We start from the raw sequence: 21,683 nt of genomic DNA on the forward strand, positions 1-21,683 counted from the left end.
CTTTTCATTTTGTTCATTTGTTAATAGTATATCAAGACCTTTTGATTAAAATTTCAAGACCATATTGGTTGAGGCCTTTAGTTAATAAGGACTGTGTAGAAATGAGTCGCTACTTTTTGAGTGTTGAATTTTAGAAATCAACTTTATTTAACTGTAATTTGCGTACAGTAAAATGTATATTAAGTGTACAGTTCAATGAAGTTTCAATAATGTAATCTATGTAATGTCCACTTTAATCAAGACATAGAACATTTACTGCTGACTAAATTTTCAGAAAATGGTGATTTATATATACAGCCTATTAATAGATTTTGAAGTTGTATGTCATTTTTGCTATTTATTTATCTATTTATTTATTCATAATCTCTACACCCCACATGGGGCTCGAACTCATGACCCTGAGATCAAGAGTCACATGCTCTTTTGACTGAGCCAGCCAGGTGGCCCTCATTTTTACAATTTAGATATGACTATCAGTCTTTTTTGACACTGGTGACTTAAGAATGCATAGAAAATTTTCTGTAAATAGGTTTTCTTTTACAGTATTCTGTTAAAAATTTTTTCGGACTGTGCTTTGAATATTGTATATTAATTGAAACATATTTTAATAATTTTTTTTCAGTCCAAATGCAGTGTTAAGATTAAGATTCAATCATTTTGCAACAGAATGTAGCTGGGATCATATGTATGTTTACGATGGAGATTCAATATATGCACCTTTGATAGCTGTTCTTAGGTGAGTAATTCTGTTTAATTGATGAGCCTATAGTTGTAGAAAAGTAACTAAAATTTTTGAATTTTAAATATACCGCTCTGTGCTTTAAAAAGTCCAGCAGAGATATTGATTGCTCAATTTCAAAGGTGATTATAATACAATGTTGCGTACTGTGTCAACTTAGATGTATATAACAGTATAAATGCTGATTTAGGAAAGATCAATAAGTACTCTCAGAAATTCTTGTTAAGTATCCTTTATTCTCCTACATATAGTTTATTCTTTTAAAGCAATTTGAATATGTTTTCAGAACTACCTGTTGTAGAGATTAATGTGAGTTCTAGGTAACAAAGAAATAATAGACAAATGTATGTATTTTTTATAGTTGTCTATTTATTATAGTGAAATGAGAAATTTTCAATTCTGTGCAGAAGGTCAAATTATACTTTATGGAATGTTTTAATAAAAAGTGTGTTTCTTTCATTTCTCAAAATTTGGGAATTTAAAAAAAAATTTTTTTTAATGTTTATTTTTGAGACAGAGAGAGACAGAACATGAGCAGGAAAGGGGCAGAGAGAGAGAGGGAGACACAGAATGTGAAGCAGGCTCCAGGCTCTGAGCTGTCAGCACAGAGCCCGATGCGGGGCTCGAACTCACGGACTGTGAGATCATGACCTGAGCCGAAGTCGGACGCTTAACCGACTGAGCCACCCAGGAGCCCCAAAATTTGGGAATTTTGATTGTTCCAAAATACTTATTGTTAGGTAGTCAGACTTAATTTTAAAGTTACAGCATTTTCAATATCAATTTAAAAGTCTTTTCTATGTATGTATGTACGAATTATTCTAAAATGTTTTATGAATAGGAGAAAATATATTAGGCACAGGAAAAATTAGGATCATGTAATGTTGCTTTTGTGTGTAATTTAACTAACATGATTGTTGACCACAATTGCTGATTACGTTATTCCTTGTATTGGTTATTTCCATAGTATTGCTTACATGATCTGTCATTTGAAAAATTTTAAATAAATTATACAAGCTTATTGTTCCCTTCAAATTTTTAAAAATTTTATTTTTACTATTTATGTTGCAAATATTCTGTTTACTAGGAATGTGAACTATTATTTTTTGCATAGACACGTAAGGACTTGTATTTCTGAATGAATATTTCACAGTGACGCTTTAGGGTCTTAGATACAGTCTGTAATACTGCTTTTGCTCTAAACGCTTTCAGAATTTAATTTTTCAGTTGTTTGAAATAATTAAAGGGTTGCCATAAGTAGCCCTTTCGTCCAAGGACAATACATAGAAAATGGAGTTCAGAGAAAGAGATACCATATGTTTTCACTCATATGTGGATCTTGAGAAACTTAACAGAAGACCATGGGGGGAAGGGAAGGGGGAAAAAAACGTTACAAACAGAGGAGAGAGGCAAACCATAAGAAACTCTTAAATACCGAGAACAAACCGAGGGTTGATGGGGGTTGGGGGAGAGGGGAAAGTGGGTATTGAGGAGGGCACTTGTTGGGATGAGCACTGCGTGTTGAATGGAAGCCAATTTGACCATAAATTATAGTTAAAAAAAAAAAAACAAAACAACCATTCATTTGATACACAGTTTCTCCAATAAAGAGAAAGAGATACATAAAAAAAGAAAATGGAGTAGTCCTGTGAGTAATTCTATTGTAGGATAATTTATTGTAACAATTAGATAAGATTCTGGGTTAATACATTAATTTTTATAAATTTAGGTTTTAGTTAGCTATCATTATTTTTATGTCATTGTAGAGTGACCATCATTTAGATGTGTGCCTTTCTGTTTGTTTTCCTAGTAGTTATAATGACTTTGCATTAATTGACAGTGATCCATTAACACTCTTACCAATGTTTTTTTGATACTAAAGGAAACTTTTGTAAGCTAATTAGCAGGTTGGGATTTACTCTATGACTTTGAAGATGGAGCCATTGACTTTTCATTGGCAAGTGTTCCTATTGGCTATCTTGAAGGAGATTGAAAGATGTTGCAAGATGTTTATTGAGTATCCACTTGATGCTAATCAATGTACTAGGCAGTTTAAATGTCATCAAATTCTCACAAGGATCTGTGGAAGAGGTACTAATATCCCCATTTTATAGTTGAGAAAAGTGAGACTCAGAGAAGTTGTTTTACTTCTAATAGATGGTGGAGCCAGGATTAGAACATGACCATCTCCTGACCTAAAAGCCTGTAAACACGGAGTCTAAGTGTTTGAATTATTCTAATTTTATAAGTATATATTATTCAATAAACATTTGATAACTTAATTCCAGAGACTATCATAAGCCTGGAGGATATAGTAAGGATTAAGATTAGGCTATTGCAGTGACTTCACATACCAGGTACCTGGAGTTGGGCCAGATCTCATAGATTGAGTGCATAGCCCTTCATAGAACTGTCCTTAGTTGAGATACCAGCTGCAGGTTCAGAGGTCCCCAGGTCATGCGCACTTCTGACTAGCTGGCTACAGACTTAAGGGTGCCCATCACTTCTTCAGGTTCAATAATTCAGTAGAATGACTCACAGAACTTAGGAAAACACTGTATCTATTATAGTTTTATGATAAAGGATAAAAATCAGGACCAGCCAAATGAAGAGATATATTGAATGAGGTCTGAGAGGATCATAAACACAACTTTGTCTTTGGGATATGTTCCCTTCCCATCACTACCCAGGAAGATCACCTGAGCTACAGGTATCCAGAGTTTTTGTTGGGGTTTCATTATGCAGGCATGATTGATTGAATCATTGGCCACAGGGTCGAACTGTGTCTCTAGTCCCCCTCCTCTCTCTGGAAGTTTGATTGATTTATTGTGGCTCAAGGCCCCAACACTTTAATTGCATGGTTAGTCTTTATGGTGTGGCCAGCTCCCATCCTGAGTCACTCATTAGCATAAATGAGCAGAGTTCCCCATGCATAACAGAACTGCTCCTATTACATGGGAAATTCCAAGGATTTGGAGGCTACATCAGTACACAGCAGTTAGGCACTGGTGGTGGCATGCACACAGATTTTTTTTTTTTTTTACCGACACAAAGAGCATTATAATCAGGTTATGAAAAGAGTGCTGTATGATTTTAGAAGAAGTAACTAATTCTTCATGGTGAATTTCATCATGAGTACAAGAATGGTAGGCAAAGTATGGGGGTATGATAGGACGTTCTTGGTAGAGAAAAACACGTACAAAGGCATAGACTTATTAAAGAGCATTGTATTTTGGGCTAATATAAGTAGTTATGAGTAATTTGATCATAGGAAATGAGAAGGGATTGGTAGGAGCCAGATTACCCAATGAACAGTAATTGGTACATCTACTGAATGCTTACCATGTGCCAGGCAGTATGCAAGAGTTCTTTGTATATATTTACTCATTTAATCCTCATAATAACCCTTTAGTTAGGGATTATTATTGCCATGGAGTTTATAAGTTCTCCATTTATAAATGCGGAATTGAGGCACAAAGAGATTCACTGCGTGCCTCAAAGTTGCCTAGCTAGTAAGTAATATAGTCAGAATATAAACTCAGGTTTTATAATCCCTTAATCACTGTAGTGCTTTTTTGTATACCACACTAAGGAAACTGCACTTTATTCTATAGGCAAGACTTTTTAGAATGTGGAGAGTGGATTGTAATAGAGAAGTGTTATTTTTTTATTGTGCACTGGATGTCATGTTTGTAAAATCATATGTAGTAATAATTTGGGGCCTAGAAAGATAATATATTCCTGTAGAGTGTGCATGGGAACACTGGCAGGCCCTGGAGGGCCTATCTTTTACTAGTTCACTTTTACTCATAGTCTTTGGGGTCCCAGGTCAGAGCAAGGACCATGGGTTCCACTTTTTGTTTTCTTATTTGTCTAAAGCAACCCAGTTTTTTAGCCATTCAAACCTCATCTCTGACTTTGAAATCAGCAAATGCCCTTAAGGAGAAATGGCCCTGATAACTGGGCTCACCATCTTCTTAGTTCTCCAGTACCTTCAAACATATTTTTGTTTGTATGTTGTCATTTTTCTAGATGACTTCAGTGAGAGGGTTACTTGGTCCAAATTGCCTGATGTGTCATGCACGATGTGGAAACCCTCTTTTTTACAGTTTATTTTTAAAAATAAAGACTTGATATAAAGTACTTTTATTCTTTAAATAATTCTTTTTTTAAAACGGTACTTATAAATAACTAACCAAGTAAACAATTCTGTTCCTTGTTTCAGAGAGATTAATTATATTTGTTAATATTATTTCTAGTAATGTACTCACTTTGATGTAATCTCACTATATTGAAAAATATATGTAAGACTGGTATTATAGAATTTGAAATCTTTTGACAGTCTTTTATTTTTTTATTTATTAAAAAAAAATTTTTTTTTTAACGTTTATTTATTTTTGAGACAGAGAGAGACAGAGCATGAACGGGGGAGGGGCAGAGAGAGAGGGAGACGCAGAATCGGAAACAGGCTCCAGGCTCTGAGCTGTCAGCACAGAGACCTACGCGGGGCTCGAACTCACAGACCGTGAGATCATGACCTGAGCCGAAGTCGGCCGCTTAACCGACTGAGCCACCCAGGCGCCCCTTGACAGTCTTTTAAAAAGGTTTTGTTTCTTCATAAACATTAGTTAGTAGATGCAGTAATAATTAGAAAAGCATTAAGATTTGATTACTTTTTGTTTGCTTGGACAGTATATAAAATAAATTATTTGACTATTCTATATCACTTTGTTCTGTCAAATATGATTTGAATGAGTAGTTCAGGTCCTGGGTGATGCCTACACATAAATTTAACAGTGCCTAAAAGAATGGGCTTTTTCGAGTAGTGTCGTTTGTTGTTAGTAGCTTCTTTTCTCATATTGCATGTTTTCACAGATTTAAGAGGGTAGCATGGTGTAAGTAAATGAAGATATGTAATTTTTCCTCTTCAACGAGGAGATTTAAAAAGGGAAAAGTACCAATTACTCCCTGGTTACTAACTCAGAACTCTTACACATTTATATCTGCTGCACCGCCCCCCTCCCCTGCCCCCACTGTTTTCTTTTGTGTGCATATGGGCTTAAGTGTCTTTTGGAATATTAATATAATTTGATAAGTATGCAAATTTTGAAAAAATATAAATAGTGTGTATTTTTAGATGACCTAAAATACCTAGATTAGTATACTGGAAGTATACAAGTTTAATGAGAATGTCATTGTAATCACTTAGCTAGTGTGGAGTGTTCCTTCTGGCTTCATCAGAATTTGCAACCAGAGGGAAAAAGCAGAGGTGAATTAAGTGAAGGTTTATACATGAGTTAAGAGACCACCCTCTAGTACTGTAACAGTTGGATGGACAGCAGGATAAAAGGGAGCAATGGGCCATTGCCGTCCAAATGGTGTGAAGGAAGAAAAGGAGTATGATGTTATGAAAGCAATGTTCATTCACTGGCAGCAGTAGGAGGGCTAAATGGGTGAAAAATAGATAGCACCTTGTTTTCGACTTAACCCTTCTTCTAGTTGCTTATCCTGTTATAGATATTTAGTGGTGATAACAAGAATATTTTTGAGTAAGTTTTATGTGGTTAGTAGCCCTATGTATATTAACATATACAGCGTTCAATTTTGCTCTCTTACAGTGGTTTGATAGTCCCTGAAATCAGGGGAAATGAAACTGTGCCTGAAGTCGTTACAACATCTGGCTATGCACTGTTACATTTTTTTAGTGATGCTGCATATAATCTAACTGGTTTCAACATTTTTTATTCGTAAGTATTTTTTAAAAAATTTCATATCATAATGGTTGTTATAATTCAACTTCCAAGAATGTATTGCGTTTATATGAATTTATTATGTCTTCTATATGAGGAGCAGGCTAGTATGTTAAATTTCAGGATTGCGAGATCTCTTCCTAAGTGACATAAAATCTTAATATGCCTCAAAGTACTGCCTAAGCTCATATTAGGATAATTTCTGAGTCTCAGGACATTACAGTGGTAAGTTTGGTTGACAGTTATTTATGAAATTTAAAATTGTTGGTAAATGATTAAGTAAGCAACTACAAACAAGTGTAACTTTACTTGTAGCAGTAGGTGTGTGGGATTAGAGGGAGTCTTCATCCATGTCTGTGCTTGAAGGAATTTTACTGCTGATTCGAAGATGGGTTTGTAAACTAAGTTTGTGTAGCCCTTCTGCTTTCCAGGGCTGTACTGGATACTTTATGTACATTATGTTTTTTGATTCTCTTTACAACAATTCCGCGAAATGGGTATTTTCCCCATTTTATGTGTGAGGAAATTGAGGCTTAAGATAAGGTAAGTGGATAATTCCACTGTCTCGTCATTTAAATAGAAAAGTAATTTGTATTAAGAATCTATTATGTGGCTGACACTTTATAAGTTTTTACATCTGGAAGTCCCAGGGGTAAAGTGAAGGAGCCAGAGATGCTTCCAGATGCTTTCACAGGAATGGCCATAGGGGAACTTCATAGACTTTTTAACCCCTTTTCTTCAGGAATGTAGAATATAGCCAGAGAATTTTACCATGAATAAGATACTCTAAATGTCTTCAGAATGTTAAAATTTAAAATCAGCAAGTTGTTGCAGGATTCATTTGTCTCAAGTATGTATGCAAGGAAGAATAAATATAGAGTAGGATATAATTGGTTAAAGGGCTTGAAAATAAAATTTTATTAACATCCTTTTTTTTATGACAGTGCATAGGTGATAGCATGCTATTTAAATATTATTATATAACCAGGTTATATCTTGGCTTTTCATGTAGTTTCAGGTATTCCTGAATTTAATTTTTTCTGTAAAATTGTATATTCAGAACATTTCAGTACTTTATAAAACATTGCGCTTGGAACTGTATAGATTCTGCAAATGTTGAGTATGTAGTCCTTGGAAGTTTGGAGTCTTAGTAGCAAAGTAAACTCATTGAATTAATTAATGCAAATTGCAAATAAATATTTAAATTTTCAAAAAATGTTTATTATTTATTTTTTGAGAGAGAGAGAGAGTGAGAGTGAGTGCATGCTAGCAGGGAGGGGCAGAGAGAGGGGGAGGCACAGAATCCGAAGCAGGCTTCAGGCTCCGAGAGCTGTCAGCACAGAGGCTGATGGAGGGCTTGAATTCATGAACTGTGAGATCATGACCTGAGCTGGTCGGATGCTTAACCGACTGAGCCACTCAGGCGCCCCAATTGCAAAGAAATATGAACTGAATTGCATTAAGGATAAAAGGGTACAGAGTAAAGAACTGAAGTCACATGGTGAAATTGTGTTCAACAGAGCATTAAAGAGAGTAATAGAGCATAATTGCGTTAAATGGAAAAAGTTTACAAAGTATCAACCAAAATTATATTTAAATTACCTTGAATTTGAATATATATGAATTATATTTTACAGAATCAATTCTTGTCCTAACAATTGCTCTGGTCACGGGAAGTGTACCACTAGTGTCTCTGTTCCGAGTCAAGTGTACTGTGAATGCGACAAATACTGGAAGGGTGAAGCCTGTGACATTCCTTACTGTAAAGCCAACTGCGGCAGTCCAGATCATGGTTACTGTGACCTAACAGGAGAAAAGCTGTGTGTCTGCAATGATAGCTGGCAAGGTAAGCATGTGTGGTGTGATGGCTTTTGAAACATTGACTCACATATCTATCTAATAAGGTGAAAAGAGATTTTACATTTGTTTGTTTTGTTGTAGTTGGCACACCCAGATCTCACGTATTTATTTTTAGAATTCTCAAATGAGCGATCAACTTCTTAGTGAGTTTGTTTCTTCACAAGTAGCATTGGTAAAGATTTTGTCTACACCCTGTTTTGAGAATCAAATGAAGTTATACATGGCGAGCTTTTTAAATTGTGGGTGTGTGATCAGTACCATCTTCCGTAATTTTTTGTTGAATCCGGAAAGATTTGGTGACCTGACTGCATATAATGAGTGGGCATTCAAATTTGACTTCTGATGGGTAAACACAGTGTACTGCAAACCTGTGCATCTTGCCTGGTATTACAGCTTAACTTATTTCTTAGGAAAGACTGACCTCTTGTGGCTGTTTTTCTAAAAGAACGATATTTTTAAAAAGTGTTTAAAAGAAGATGAAGGGTTTCAACTACTTACTGTAAAAGTAAGATTCCTGGGGGAAGAATTTCTAAATAGTTTTTATAAATAGCTATGATTAAATACTAATTTTAGACTACATTGAAGTGTTTTAGCTTACTTAAATATTGGAGTATAAAATCATAAATTTTGTCATTGTGAAATTAAAAGAAGAGATACGTCCAGTTATCCATACATTGACCTGTCCAGAACCTACTTTGTACTAATTGTATTTACTTTGTTCCAGCATATTAATCCTGTTGATTGAGATAAGTTTGACTCAAATAAGTAATCCAGTCACGGGATCATGTGTTGTTACAGCCTGGTGTAGCAGCAATTCCTGTCAGATCTAAGTGAAAAGCCGGAGAGAACGTGCTCCTTATATAGTTGTATTCATCAGTATTTAGATGAATTTTTCAAAAAATGTTACTGAGTATTCTGAGTCCTCATTTAGAGGAATTCTTATTAAATCATGCCCATCTTAAACCTATGTTATCTCATTAAAAAAATTACTCTGGCACAAAATACCAGTGATTTCTTATTGAATCGAATTTGATTATTGTGACAGATACAGATTTCTCTCTGTCCTGTAATCATGGAGCATGTACTTTATTAAATGGCTCTTTTAATAATCTGTGATCTTTCTTGTCCTAAAAATGGTCTTGGTACACCATTTTTTAAAAATTTTAATCTCAAAAGTAAAATAATGTACATTTCTGTGGAGAGAATGGTACATCAGGAATATATTTAAATTAAGGCCTGAGAAATCTAGAATAAGAATAGCTTAGGCACATAGGGTTTGTCACAGTGACCTTCAGCTGCTGTCAGTCTCCATCTCCTTTCAACAGTTTTGAAAGCAAAAGAGGAATGCATTTGTGCACTATTCTCTGAACATCTCTGTCCTTTTTTTATTCTTTACTTTTTTTTTTATCAGTCCTTTAAAATGTTTTCTGGGGGTGTGTAATATTTGGTTCTAATGTTATCTTTTACTTTCTGGCTTTTGTTGGCGTTTCGCATATTATTATTCTTGTCAGTAGTGCCTCAAGTCAAAAAACATCCCTGCCTCTTAACATATGTCTGTGAGCAAATGAAATGGGGTAGCACATACTGGGCATTTTCACTTTTAAAGCAAAGTTATAATATGAATAGTGTATGTGTGTATATACACATACACACATGTGTTTTTATATGTGCCTTTTTTTATAATTATAAAATTTGCAGAAATCAGATACATTTTGATACCACTGTCCTTAATAGTGAATCAATCTCTGAACTGATGTGAATGTTTTGAGGGTAGAGTGCTTAGTGAAAGTGATACTGTGCTTTTTTTCTTTTTTTTTCTAAATTTTTTAAATGTTTATTTTTGAGACAGAGACAGAGCATGAGTGGGGGAGCAAAGAGAGTAGGAGACACAGAATCCAAAGCAGGCCCCAGGCTACAGCCTGTCAGCACAGAGCCCGACGCAGGGCTCGAACTCACAAACTATGAGATCATGACCTGAGCCAAAGTCGGACGCCCAACCGACTGAGCCACCCAACCGCCCCGATATTGGCCTTTTTTCAAGACAGATGATGTGCAGATTGGTTCCTTTGAGTTTCAGACCTGATCCTTGATTCTGTATTTAAGGAAGCATAGCTTAAAGTATCTGCGATTAATACCAGAAACTGTTTGGGGAAAAGTATTGTTTCTATTTCAGATAATATAGAAAGGGGAGGAATCGTTGAGGGGAAAATGAGAGAGAGAGAGAGATTTGTTTCTAGGACATCTGGGAAATGATCAAAGAATGTGAAATTTAAAAATGAGAGCTGAGGAGGCAACCCGTGAGATTCAAACTCTGGCAGTTTTTTGTAATTTGTAGTTGGAATTCTTTGGGATAAAAATAACAGATTATCGCTACCCCCATTTTATCCTTTTATGTTGGTTAATTTTACTATTCGGTTCTGTGCTAGTATACAAAAAAAAAAAATGTTGGCTTAGAAACAGATTTTATAAAGAGGAAAAATGCAGAGGGAAAGCCCAGCGTACGTCAAGTCTTTGATTCTCTTCCTAACGTTTCTTTTTTTTTTTTTTTTAATTTTTTTTTTTTTCAAAGTTTATTTATTTTTGGGACAGAGAGAGACAGAGCATGAACGGGGGAGGGGCAGAGAGAGAGGGAGACACAGAATCAGAAACAGGCTCCAGGCTCTGAGCCATCAGCCCAGAGCCCGACGCGGGGCTCGAACTCCCGGACCGCGAGATCGTGACCTGGCTGAAGTCGGACGCTTAACCGACTGCGCCACCCAGGCGCCCCATCTTCCTAACATTTCTTTAGTGCTTGTCCCACTTGGTTTTCATGGCTCCTTATTTTCTAACTTGGTTTTTTATGTGCACCTCCTAAGACTTTTCTGCTGAGCAGTCACCATACTTTTCCTTCCCTTAACTTTCTCTTCTTTCTTTCTTAATCATCTGCTATAATCTTTTTACTTTTTGAGGAATTTTTCCAAATAGAGTCTGTTTTTTTTTTTTTTTAATTTTTTAACGTATTTATTTATTATTGAGAGACAGAGTGACACAGAATGTGAGCAGGGGAGGGGCAGAGGGAGCAGGAGACACAGAATCAGAAGCAGGCTCCAGGCTCTGAGCTGGCAGCACAGAGCCCGACACAGGGCTCGAACTCATGAACTGTGAGATCATGACCTGAGCTCAAGTTGGTCGCCTAACCAACTGAGCCACCCAGGTGCCCCTACACAGAGTCTGTTTTAACAGTAGATGGCGCTGTCAGTGTCAACTGTCCCCCCCCGCCCCGCCCCCTTTCCTGTAGAAGGCACTTCTAAAAACCAAAAGCTCAAATAATGAAGAATATAGAAAATGCTAGGTAGCATGTTGAAGAGCACACAAGTTTGTGGTGTATTGCATAATTTTGTCATAATACATGGTTGTCAAAGGTGATATGTACATATTAAATAGATTACTTAAGGGGTAGGGGCCTCTGAGGGCTCACCTGCTTTTGTGACGATTTTCACTTAATAAAATGTATGTTTAAGTCTTACTAAGTCACAGTAGAGGAAAAGGCAACTTTAAAAAGCAGTTTTCTTTTAAGATGGTTTCCAAACATTGGGACAAATGAGGAATTTTTAAAAGACATCAAAATCATGATACAACAAATTGAGTGTATGTTCATATGTAGAGAATGCAGTAGAACGTTAATTTTCAAGGCAGTCTCCAAGGTGTGGTGTTCCTGAGCCCCCCCCCCCCCCCCCCCCGCCCCAGTCCATCAACTCCCTCATTAGAGTGGCTCCAGATTTCTCTCTTTTCCATAAATTAAACAAAATCTGGATCACTGGAAGTCTTTGATTGTAAGCAGAAACAGTTCTGGCTTACTCCAGCAGAAAAGGCAGTTACTGGAAAGTTATGGCAGAGACCAAGTCTCCCAGAATTCATTCTTCCATTCTTTTTAGTAATGGGATTCACCAAGTTTTTAGCTCAGCCCATGGTCTTCCAGCTACCACATTTCTCAGCCTTCCTTGCAGCTAGTATGGCTGTTGTACTAAGTTCAGGTCAGTAGGACGGAAGTGGAAGTGTGTGTGGAACTTTTAGATTTTGAGGTCTTTTCAAACGGTGGTGGGTGGCAATGAGTTTAGTAACCAGTATTACTTGCCCATTTGCCTCTGGAGTATTTCGTGAGGGAGAAATTAACTTTCAGCTTATTTTATTTTATTTTTTTAATTTCTTTTCATGTTTATTTTTGAGAGACAGAGAGACAGATACACAGAGCGTGAGCAGGGGAGGGTCAGAGAGAAAGGGAGATACAGAATCTGAAGCAGACTCCAGGCTCTGAGCTGTCAGCACAGAGTCCGATGCAGGGCCTGAACCCACAAACCGTGAGATCATGACCTGAGCCGAAGGTGGATGCTTAACTGAACGAGTCACCCAGGTGCCCGTAACTTTCAGCTTATTTAAGCAACTTATTTTTGGTTTTCCTATTCTGTGCCCTAACTAATACAGATGGATACTGAATAGGTCTGAAAAAGGATGAAAGGCTAGAAAAACCTTGGTTGGAAAGAGGTAGGTACAGCGGAAGACTAGGTGGGTAGGTTCACAGCTACCTGAAAGTTGAAGCTGCAGGAAAGTTTAAGATATTCCTGTCGCTCCACTGGACCCTGGGATACCACCACTGGCATACTTACTGTGGACACTACATGCTTCAGGCATGGATAGAAAGAATTCTAAATTGTTCTCACATCTTTGTATCACTTGTGAAGATTTCAAGTCCTGTTTATTAGCATCTGTTTGGCTAATGCTGGGTCTTACTCATACCTTGGCTACCTGGAGATACATAAATAGAGAATTTAACTTTTCTGATTTGTGTACTGTGAAGGGATCCTGTGTCTGAACAAAATTCACACAATGAAACATTTCCCCAAACAGGAAGGGGGGGTTGAAATGATTGGAGTCTCTCAAACAAATAAAAAGTCCCAAGTAAAATGTTTTTAAGTGTAGATTGTTGCCATAAGTGACAAGGAGTGTGCTAAGTTGTTCTCTTATGTGTGTTCAGAAAAGCTTTGCAACATGGAATAGATGGTGGGAGTAGACAGGTTAAAAAGATAAATCCGCAGGCTTTAGCATCTTTTTTTCCTAATACACTACGCAAGACATTTTCCCCCTGTTTTATAGAGATGAAAAATAGGTCACCATCTTTGTATATAAGACCATTACTTAACCATTTAAAAGTTGTTCCCAGGGTGCCTGGGTGGCTCAGTCGGTTGAGTGTTCAGCTTCGGCTCAGGTCATGATCTCATGGTTTGTGAGTTTGAGCCCCACATTGGGCTCTTTGCTGTCTGTAGGAGCCCGCTTCAGATCCTCTGTCCCCACCCTGCACTCTGTGTCCCTCCCTCTCCCCTGCACCCCTGCGGACTCTCTCTGAAAAATAAATAAGCATTAAAAAAAAAACAACTGGGGTGCCTGGATGGCTCAGTTGGTTAAGCGTCTGACTTCAGCTCAGGTCATGATCTTGTGGTTTGTGGGTTCGAGCCCTGTGTCCGGTTCTGTGCTGACAGCTCAGAACCTGGAGCCTGCTTCAGATTCTTTGCCTCCCTCTCTCTCTGCTTCTTTCCAGCTCATGCTCTGTCTCTGTTGCCTCTCAAAAATAAATATTTTTTTAACGTTTATTTATTTTTGAGACAGAGAGAGACAGAGCATGAATGGGGGAGGGTCAGAGAGAGGGAGATGCAGAATCTGAAACAGGCTCCAGGCTCTGAGCTGTCAGCACAGAGCCCGACACGGGGCTCGAACTCACGGACTGCGATATCATGACCTGAGCCGAAGTCAGCTGCTTAATCGACTGAGCCACCCAGGCGCCCCTCAAAAATAAATAAACGTAAAAAAAAATTAAAAAAAATTGTTCCTGTGATGTTCCTTTCCTATTCTACAATGTCCTCCTTAATCCTATTGTTCCAGCCTTTTAAATGTTTTTTAGGATATTCTTTATGTTTTCAATATTCTTTTTCAGTTCAGTTCAGACATAGTTCTAATGTAAGGATTGGAGTTTGTTGTTTTAAGCCTTTAAATTTTTGATTAAAAGATAATATCTAAATATATAAATCATGTAATTAGATAGTTTTTTATAATGCCTCTGATTCTTTATTTAAAGTCATACTCTATTTGGACTTCTTTCAGTTTCTTTCATGCTTCTTTGTCCCTTAGTATTCAAGGCCTTTCTTATTTTAGAACTTCATGCTAGAACACCTCACCCCATTAACCTTCTAAGACCAGGTCAGATACTCCTGTTATATGTTTTCATAGAACTCTACCTTTTTAATTTATAGTATTTATCTCATTTATGTTTGTGTGATGTTTTGATTTTCTTTCCTATTGGAGTGTAAGCTCCATGAAGTGGAAAATGATTATGTTTAGATCACCTTTGCGTGTCCACCAGTACATATTATAGAGGTTGACATGTAGTAGGCATTCAAGTTTTTTGTTGTTGGCTGAATGAATGAATTAGAAATGTATTAGTTTGCTAGTTTAATGATATGTGGACATTCAAGTATGAATGTTTTAGAAGACTAGTACTACAATAAGTTATGTAATTTACTTGATTTTTAAAAAGTAATTTTAAATATTAACAACAACTGAATTTGAGCATGTGGTTCTTGGATTCTATTTACTGCAATCCTTTGGCTTTAGATTTTAACATTTGCCAGTGGGTGGCGGTATTGACTACCAGAACATACGCTTAAACTACATGGCTTTGTTCAACTTGTAAAAATTTGATAATTTTGTTTTAGAAAAATATAAAATATTTTAAACTCATGAACATTTTATTGTGGAGTTTTTTTTTTCTGGGTTAGTCATGTAACATACTAGGATATGCTCAGTTACTTTAGGATAGTGTATGAGTAATATGAGAGTATAGGTTGCACCTTGAAGAAATTCACAGAATAGCTTACATTTGCCTTTAAATTTAATAATAATAAACATGATCTCTCTACTTTATTTAACTTTAGTGATAGTGTACTAGATTAAATTCTTTTAGTTCATTCTTCCCACTTGCAAAATCAACAGATTCTATTTTTTGCAAGTCAATAAAAGCAAAGGTAGCACTGAGAATGTATATATAACAAGATTTATTAACTAATTCATTTATGTAACAAATTTTTTTTGAGCTTCTAAGTGCTAGGCACTATTCTATGTCTTAAGGATACGTCATGGAACAAAGAAGACAAGGATCTTTGTGGAGCTGACATTTCAAGCTAGGAGAGACAGATTACAGAGTGATCCAGAGTGGCTGCACCAGCTTGCATTCCCACCAACAATGCAAAAGAGATCCCCTTTCTCCGCATCCTCGCCAACATCTGTTGTTGCCTGAGTTGTTAATGTTAGCCATTCTGACAGGTGTCAGGTGGTATCTCATTGTGGTTTTGATTTGTATTTCCCTGATGATGAGTGATGTTGAGCATTTTTTCATGTGTCGGTTGGCCATCTGGATGTCTTCTTCGGAGAAGTGTCTACTCATGTCTTTGCCCATTTCTTCACTGGATTATTTGTTTTTTTGGGTGTTGAGTTTGATAAGTTCTTTATAGATTTTGGATACTAACCCTTTATCTGATATGTTATTTGCAAATATCTTCTCCCATTCTGTCGTTGCCTTTTAGTTTTGCTGATTGTTTCCTTTGGTGTGCAGAAGCTTTTTATTTTGATGAGGTCCCAGTTGAGTAAGAAGTTGTTGCAGGCAAGATCAAAGAGGTTTTGCCTGCCTGCTTTCTCCTCGAGGATTTTGATGGCTCTTGTCTTACATTTAGGTCTTTCATCCATTTTGAGTTTATTTTTGTGTGCGGTGTAAGAAAGTGGTCCAGGTTCATTCTTCTGCATGTTGCTGTCTAGTTTTCCCAGTACCACTTGCTGAAGAGACTGTCTTTATTCCATTGGATATTCTTTCCTGCTTTGTCAAAGATTAATTGGGCATATGTTTGTGGGTCCATTTCTAGGTTCTCTATTCTGTTCCACTGATCTGAGTGTCTGTTCTTGTGCCAGTACCATATTGTCTTGATGATTACAGCTTTGTAGTATAGCTTGAAGTCCGGGATTGTGATGCCTCCAGCTTTGGTTTTCTTTTTCAAGATTGCTCTGGCTGTTCGGGGTCTTTTCTGGTTCCATACAAATTTTAGGATTATTTGTTCTAGCTCTGTGAAGAATGTTGGTGTTATTTTGATAGGGGTCTCATTGAATATGTAGATTGCTTTGGGTAGTATCGACATTTTAACAATATTTGTTCTTCCTATCCAAGAGCATGGAATTTTTCCATTTTTTTGTGTCTTCTTCAGTTTCTTTCATAAGCTTTCTATAGTTTTCAGCATGTAGATTTTTCACCTCTTTGGTTAGATTTATTCCTAGGTATTTTGTGGTTTTTGGTGCAACTGTAAATGGGATTGATTCCGTGATTTCTCTTTTTGACGTTTCATTGTTGGTGTATAGGAATGCAACTGATTTCTGTGCGTTGATTTTATATCCTGCAACTTTGCTGAATTCACGAATCAGTTCTAGCAGTTTTTTGGTGGAATCTTTTGGGTTTTCCATATAGAGTATCGTGTCATCTGTGAAGAGTGAAAGTTTGACCTCCTCCTGGACGATTTGGATGCCTTTTATTTTTTTGTGTTGTCTGATTGCAGAGGCTAAGACTTCCAATACTGTGTAGAGTAACAGTGGCGAGAGTGGATATCCCTGTCTTGTTCCTGACCTTAGGGGGAAAGCTTTCAGTTTTTCCCCATTGAGGATGATATTAGCGTTGGGTTGTTCATACATGGCTTTTATGATCTCAAGGTATGCTCCTTCTATCCCTACTTTCTTGAGGGTTTTTATCAAGAAAGGATGCTGTATTTTGTTAGATGTTTTCTCTGCATCTGTTGAGATGATCCTATCGTTCTTGTCCTTTCTTTTATTGATGTGTTCAATCACATTAATTGTTTTGCGGATATTGAAGCAGCCCTGCCTCCCAGGTATAAATCCCACTTGGTCGTGGTGAATAATTTTTTTAATGTATTGTTGGATCCGGTTGGCTACTATCTTGTTGAGGATTTTTGCATCCATGTTCATCAGGGAAATTGGTCTATAGTTCTTTTTTTTTTTTATAATTTTTTTTTCAACGTTTATTTTTGGGACAGAGAGAGACAGAGCATGAACAGGGGAGGGGCAGAGAGAGAGGGAGACACAGAATCGGAAACAGGCTCCAGGCTCTGAGCCATCAGCCCAGAGCCCGACGCGGGGCTCGAACTCCCGGACCGCGAGATCGTGACCTGGCTGAAGTCGGACGCTTAACCGACTGCGCCACCCAGGCGCCCCAGTCTGTAGTTCTTTTTAGTGGGGTCTCTGGTTTTGGAATGGGAATTACAATTTAAAGTAGAGTGGTCAGGTTAGGCTTTACTGAGAAGGTCACATTTGAGCAAAGACTTGATAAAAATGAGGAAATTAGCTACATAGATATTTAGAAGAACATTCCAGTCAGAGGGAGTAGTCAGTACAAAGACGCTAAGTTTCTAACTTAACATGCTCATTGGGTTTGAGGACCAGCAAAAAGGCCGGTGTGCCTGGAATTGAATTACTGAGGGAGAGATCAGTCAGATATGAGCTTAGAGAAATTACAGAACAAAGGGAGATGACTTGGGGATATGGGGCTCAGGGGTTGTTGGAGTGATGGAGATATGTGAAGAATGGAGCCAGATCAGCTATGTCTTAGCGTTGAGAGGCATTGTAAGGATTTTGACTTTTGCAGAGTACCAGTTAATAGGTTACTATTATAATTATAATATAGATGAGAGGTGATAGTACTGGGGGCAGGCAGTGGAGGGGATAAGAATGGCATGAATACTGAATGTAATTTTAAAGCAGGGTTAATAAGACTTGCTGATGAATTGGATATGGGAGGGGGTAAAAGAATGAAAAGAGTCAGAGTGACTTTAAGATTTTTTTGACCGTAGAGTAAGGTGGAGTTGTCATCAACTGATATGAAGAAGATTTTAGGATGAAAATTAGTTTGATTTTGTATGTGGAGTTTGAGGTGTCTTTTAGGCATCTATGGGAAGATGTTGAAGAGGCAGTTGGGGTTTGGGGAGGAGGTCTGTACTGTAGCTATAAATTTGGGGCTTAAAATAGTAAATTGGAAACTACTGATGATACTTAAAGCCATGAAATCAGATGAGATCACCAGGAAGATGAGTATGAAAGAGAATAGAACAGACTGAGCTATGAGTCACAACACAGTTCATGGGATATTCTGTGCTAAACATATAGGTTTCTTCCTTATAGAAGTTTACCTGATGTTGAAAAACTTACATCCACTTATGTTATTGTCTGTGACTTAGTAGAATAAACAAGTCCTGTTTTCAATGCTAGCTAATTCTGTATTTGTCATTTTCAACTGCTCAGAACCAAAGTCTGTAAAACTTTGTTTTAGGCCTTCCACAACTCAAAATAATAAGTTGGAAACTACTGTTCTTTGTTTTTTTAATTTTAATTTTTATTTATTTATTCATTTTTAAATATAACTTGTTGTCAAGTTGGCTAATATTCAGTGTATACAGTGTGCTCTTGGTTTTGGGGATAGATTCCCGTGATTCATCGCTTACGTACAACACCCCATGCTCATCCCAGTAAGTGCCCTCCTCAATGCACATCTCCCATTTTCCCCTTTCCCCCACCCCGCTCCTCACTGTTCTTTGTTAACAGGACGGTTCCTTTCTATATTATAATAGCATCATTGACCTGAATTGTGAAAACCAGATATTCTTGGAACCACAGTAATGCAATGATTACCACTCACACGATTAATTGTCCCACAAAATTAAAATATTGTCAGAACAGCTTGTAGACATTTAAAATGCCCTAAAATTCATGCCTGGCCTTTGGAGATTGGTTTTATGGGTCTAGAAAATGTTTAGAATACTTTGTGTACTGAAACAAAATCAGATTTTTCAGTGATGTTGGAAGAGTGGACTCTTGCACTGTTGTTATCTTGTTTTGCCTTTTGTTGGAGAAACTTCAGATTCAGTACACATACTAAGTCATAAAATTATTTCTGGAATGATTACAGTAAGTTACATACACCTCTCTTAAAATCTCCCTTCTCAGCATATTTTCCCTTTTCTATTAGCAATCCAATTTCTTTTTGAGAAATTGCCTTTCATTTAGTGAGAGTAGTCTTCATGGGATGATAAATCCGGATACCTGCCTATTCTAAACTTGATTTTTTAGCTTCATTTTGAAATTTTCTGAATTTCTCCAGTAATTCCCATTTTCCTCAAGCTAGCCAACACTAGTTTCTTTGGCTTATAACTAAAGAAATTTAGTTGATATACTACACTAGAGATACTTTTAAAGGGCATTATATATATTTGTATACAATATTTCTATTATTAGCTTTATTTAAAATGCCGAAAGTGGTATTTGCAATGTAGTTATTGATAGAACTTTGGCTTAATCTGCATTTGATATAGTTCAAAGTTAGCAGCATTTATTTAATGTTTTTAATTGAGAACTGAAAAAAGAAAAGAAATATAATTTGGCCCTTTAAATATGTATTGCCTTAATGGTAAAATGTTTTTTTCATGATGGCTTAGATTAAATATGAATTAAAAGTATGAGCTAAAAGTATATCAAGAAGAAGCCCAAAATTCTAGAGCAAGACTACTTTTTCCCCTGAAAATCCCTTACTTTATGACTTTTTGGTTTCCTTTCTGGACTTAAATGATATAGAGAATCTCTACTCAAAGTAATTCTTGTTTTTAGAAATCAAAGAGTGCTATTAAGTTATTAATCAGTAAGGAACAACTCATCTCCCTCCTTACCGGGGGAGGTAAATTTTACTGTTATGTTTTTCTTTCTGAATCTTTGTACATAATAATTACAGGTTTTCTAGTGATGTCAAAAATAGTATATAATTCTGTTCATAAATTTGGGTGATCTTTGGGGAGTTGCTGTTTCATGCACCTGAAGACTTTAAAATTTTATCTTTCTTTGTGGAAACAAAGTTATTTAAAAAAAATTTTTTTTTCAACGTTTATTTATTTTTGGGACAGAGACAGAGCATGAACGGGGGAGGGGCAGAGAGAGAGGGAGACACAGAATCGGAAACAGGCTCCAGGCTCTGAGCCATCAGCCCAGAGCCCGACGCGGGGCTCGAACTCCCGGACCGCGAGATCGTGACCTGGCTGAAGTCGGACGCTTAACCGACTGCGCCACCCAGGCGCCCCAACAAAGTTATTTTATAAAATTCATTTGTGTAAAACAAATATATATTTTTTGTATTGGTTTCCACTATAAAATCAGAGATAGATTCCTTTAGAAAAAGTTTTCCAGTGCAAAATAATTCAAATACTTTGGAAAGGAAGAAAGAATATAATTTGGTAGTATGGAATACTTTGGAAAAACTTTAAAAACCTTGTAGTTCTTTATTCTAGGTTTTGTTTTTGTAATTATTTCTCTGTTTGATTTACTTGGGATTATAGGGACTTTTTACTTGTAATTTTCCTTTTTTTTGACACATATATTTATAGTATCTAATAACACTAGGCATCATTAACTTGATTTGCCTGAATTATACTTGTTTTCTTAACAGAATGAGGGGATTGACTTAATAAGAATAGGATTGCTATTAGGATGCTTCTGGTGCACTATTGAATATCAAGTATAATCTCTCTTTATCTTCTCAGAAACCCAGGCTCTTTCAGGTATAGTCTCCCTGGTTAAACTGAAGCTTGAAGAAGTTAAGTAACTTGTCCAGGGTTTCATACCTAATAAGTTGGAAAGCTAAGTTATACTTCATAGCTCATGCTTTTTTTTTTAATCTTTAATATTTTCAGTTTATTTTGAGAGAGAGAGCAGGGGAGTGGCAAAGAGAAAGGGAGTGGGAGAGAATCCCATACAGGCACTGACAATGTGGAGCTTGATATGAGGCTTGAACCCATGAATTGTGAGATGATGACCTAAGCCGAAACCGAGAGTTGGATGCTTAACCCACTGAGCCACCCAGGTGCCCCATAGCTCATGCTTTTAATCTTTTTTTTTTTTTTTTTTTTTTTTTAGCTCTTAGGTTATTTTCATTCATTCATTCAGTAAGTGTATACTAAGGCCAGTCATATAGGGGTTGTAGGCCATGTTAGGGACTTTTTATTTTATTTGAAGTACGATGGGAAACCGTTGAAGGATTTTGAGTAGGAAAATGATAGAAGTGGATTTATATTTTAATCATTCTGGTTGTGCTGTGGAGAGTTGAATGTGTAGGAAGGGAACCAGAATGGAAATAAGGAGACCGATTTGGAGACTGCTGTTCCAAATAGTCCAGGTGAGTACACGGGGGCTCGGACTAGGACAGTAGTTGTAAATGA

The 21,683-nt window shown here is 36.8% G+C and overlaps 1 protein-coding gene across 3 annotated transcripts in view; it reads left to right on the forward strand.

The window, feature by feature from the left end:
* Nucleotides 1-21,683, forward strand: part of ATRNL1 (attractin like 1) — a 778,070-nt gene that overhangs the window by 31,871 nt on the left and 724,516 nt on the right. For all 3 annotated transcript variants that reach the window (XR_007145488.1, XR_007145489.1, XM_047826276.1), the window contains exons 3-5: nt 623-736; nt 6,358-6,486; nt 8,127-8,335. Coding sequence is in view for 1 of the 3 variants with exons in the window: in XM_047826276.1 (XP_047682232.1) it covers nt 623-736; nt 6,358-6,486; nt 8,127-8,335 (452 nt within the window). In the remaining 2 variants the exon portion in view is untranslated. The remainder of the gene's footprint in view (nt 1-622; nt 737-6,357; nt 6,487-8,126; nt 8,336-21,683) is intronic.

Source organism: Prionailurus viverrinus, chromosome D2 (genome assembly GCF_022837055.1).
Source record: "Prionailurus viverrinus isolate Anna chromosome D2, UM_Priviv_1.0, whole genome shotgun sequence".
Classification (NCBI taxonomy): domain Eukaryota; kingdom Metazoa; phylum Chordata; class Mammalia; order Carnivora; family Felidae; genus Prionailurus; species Prionailurus viverrinus.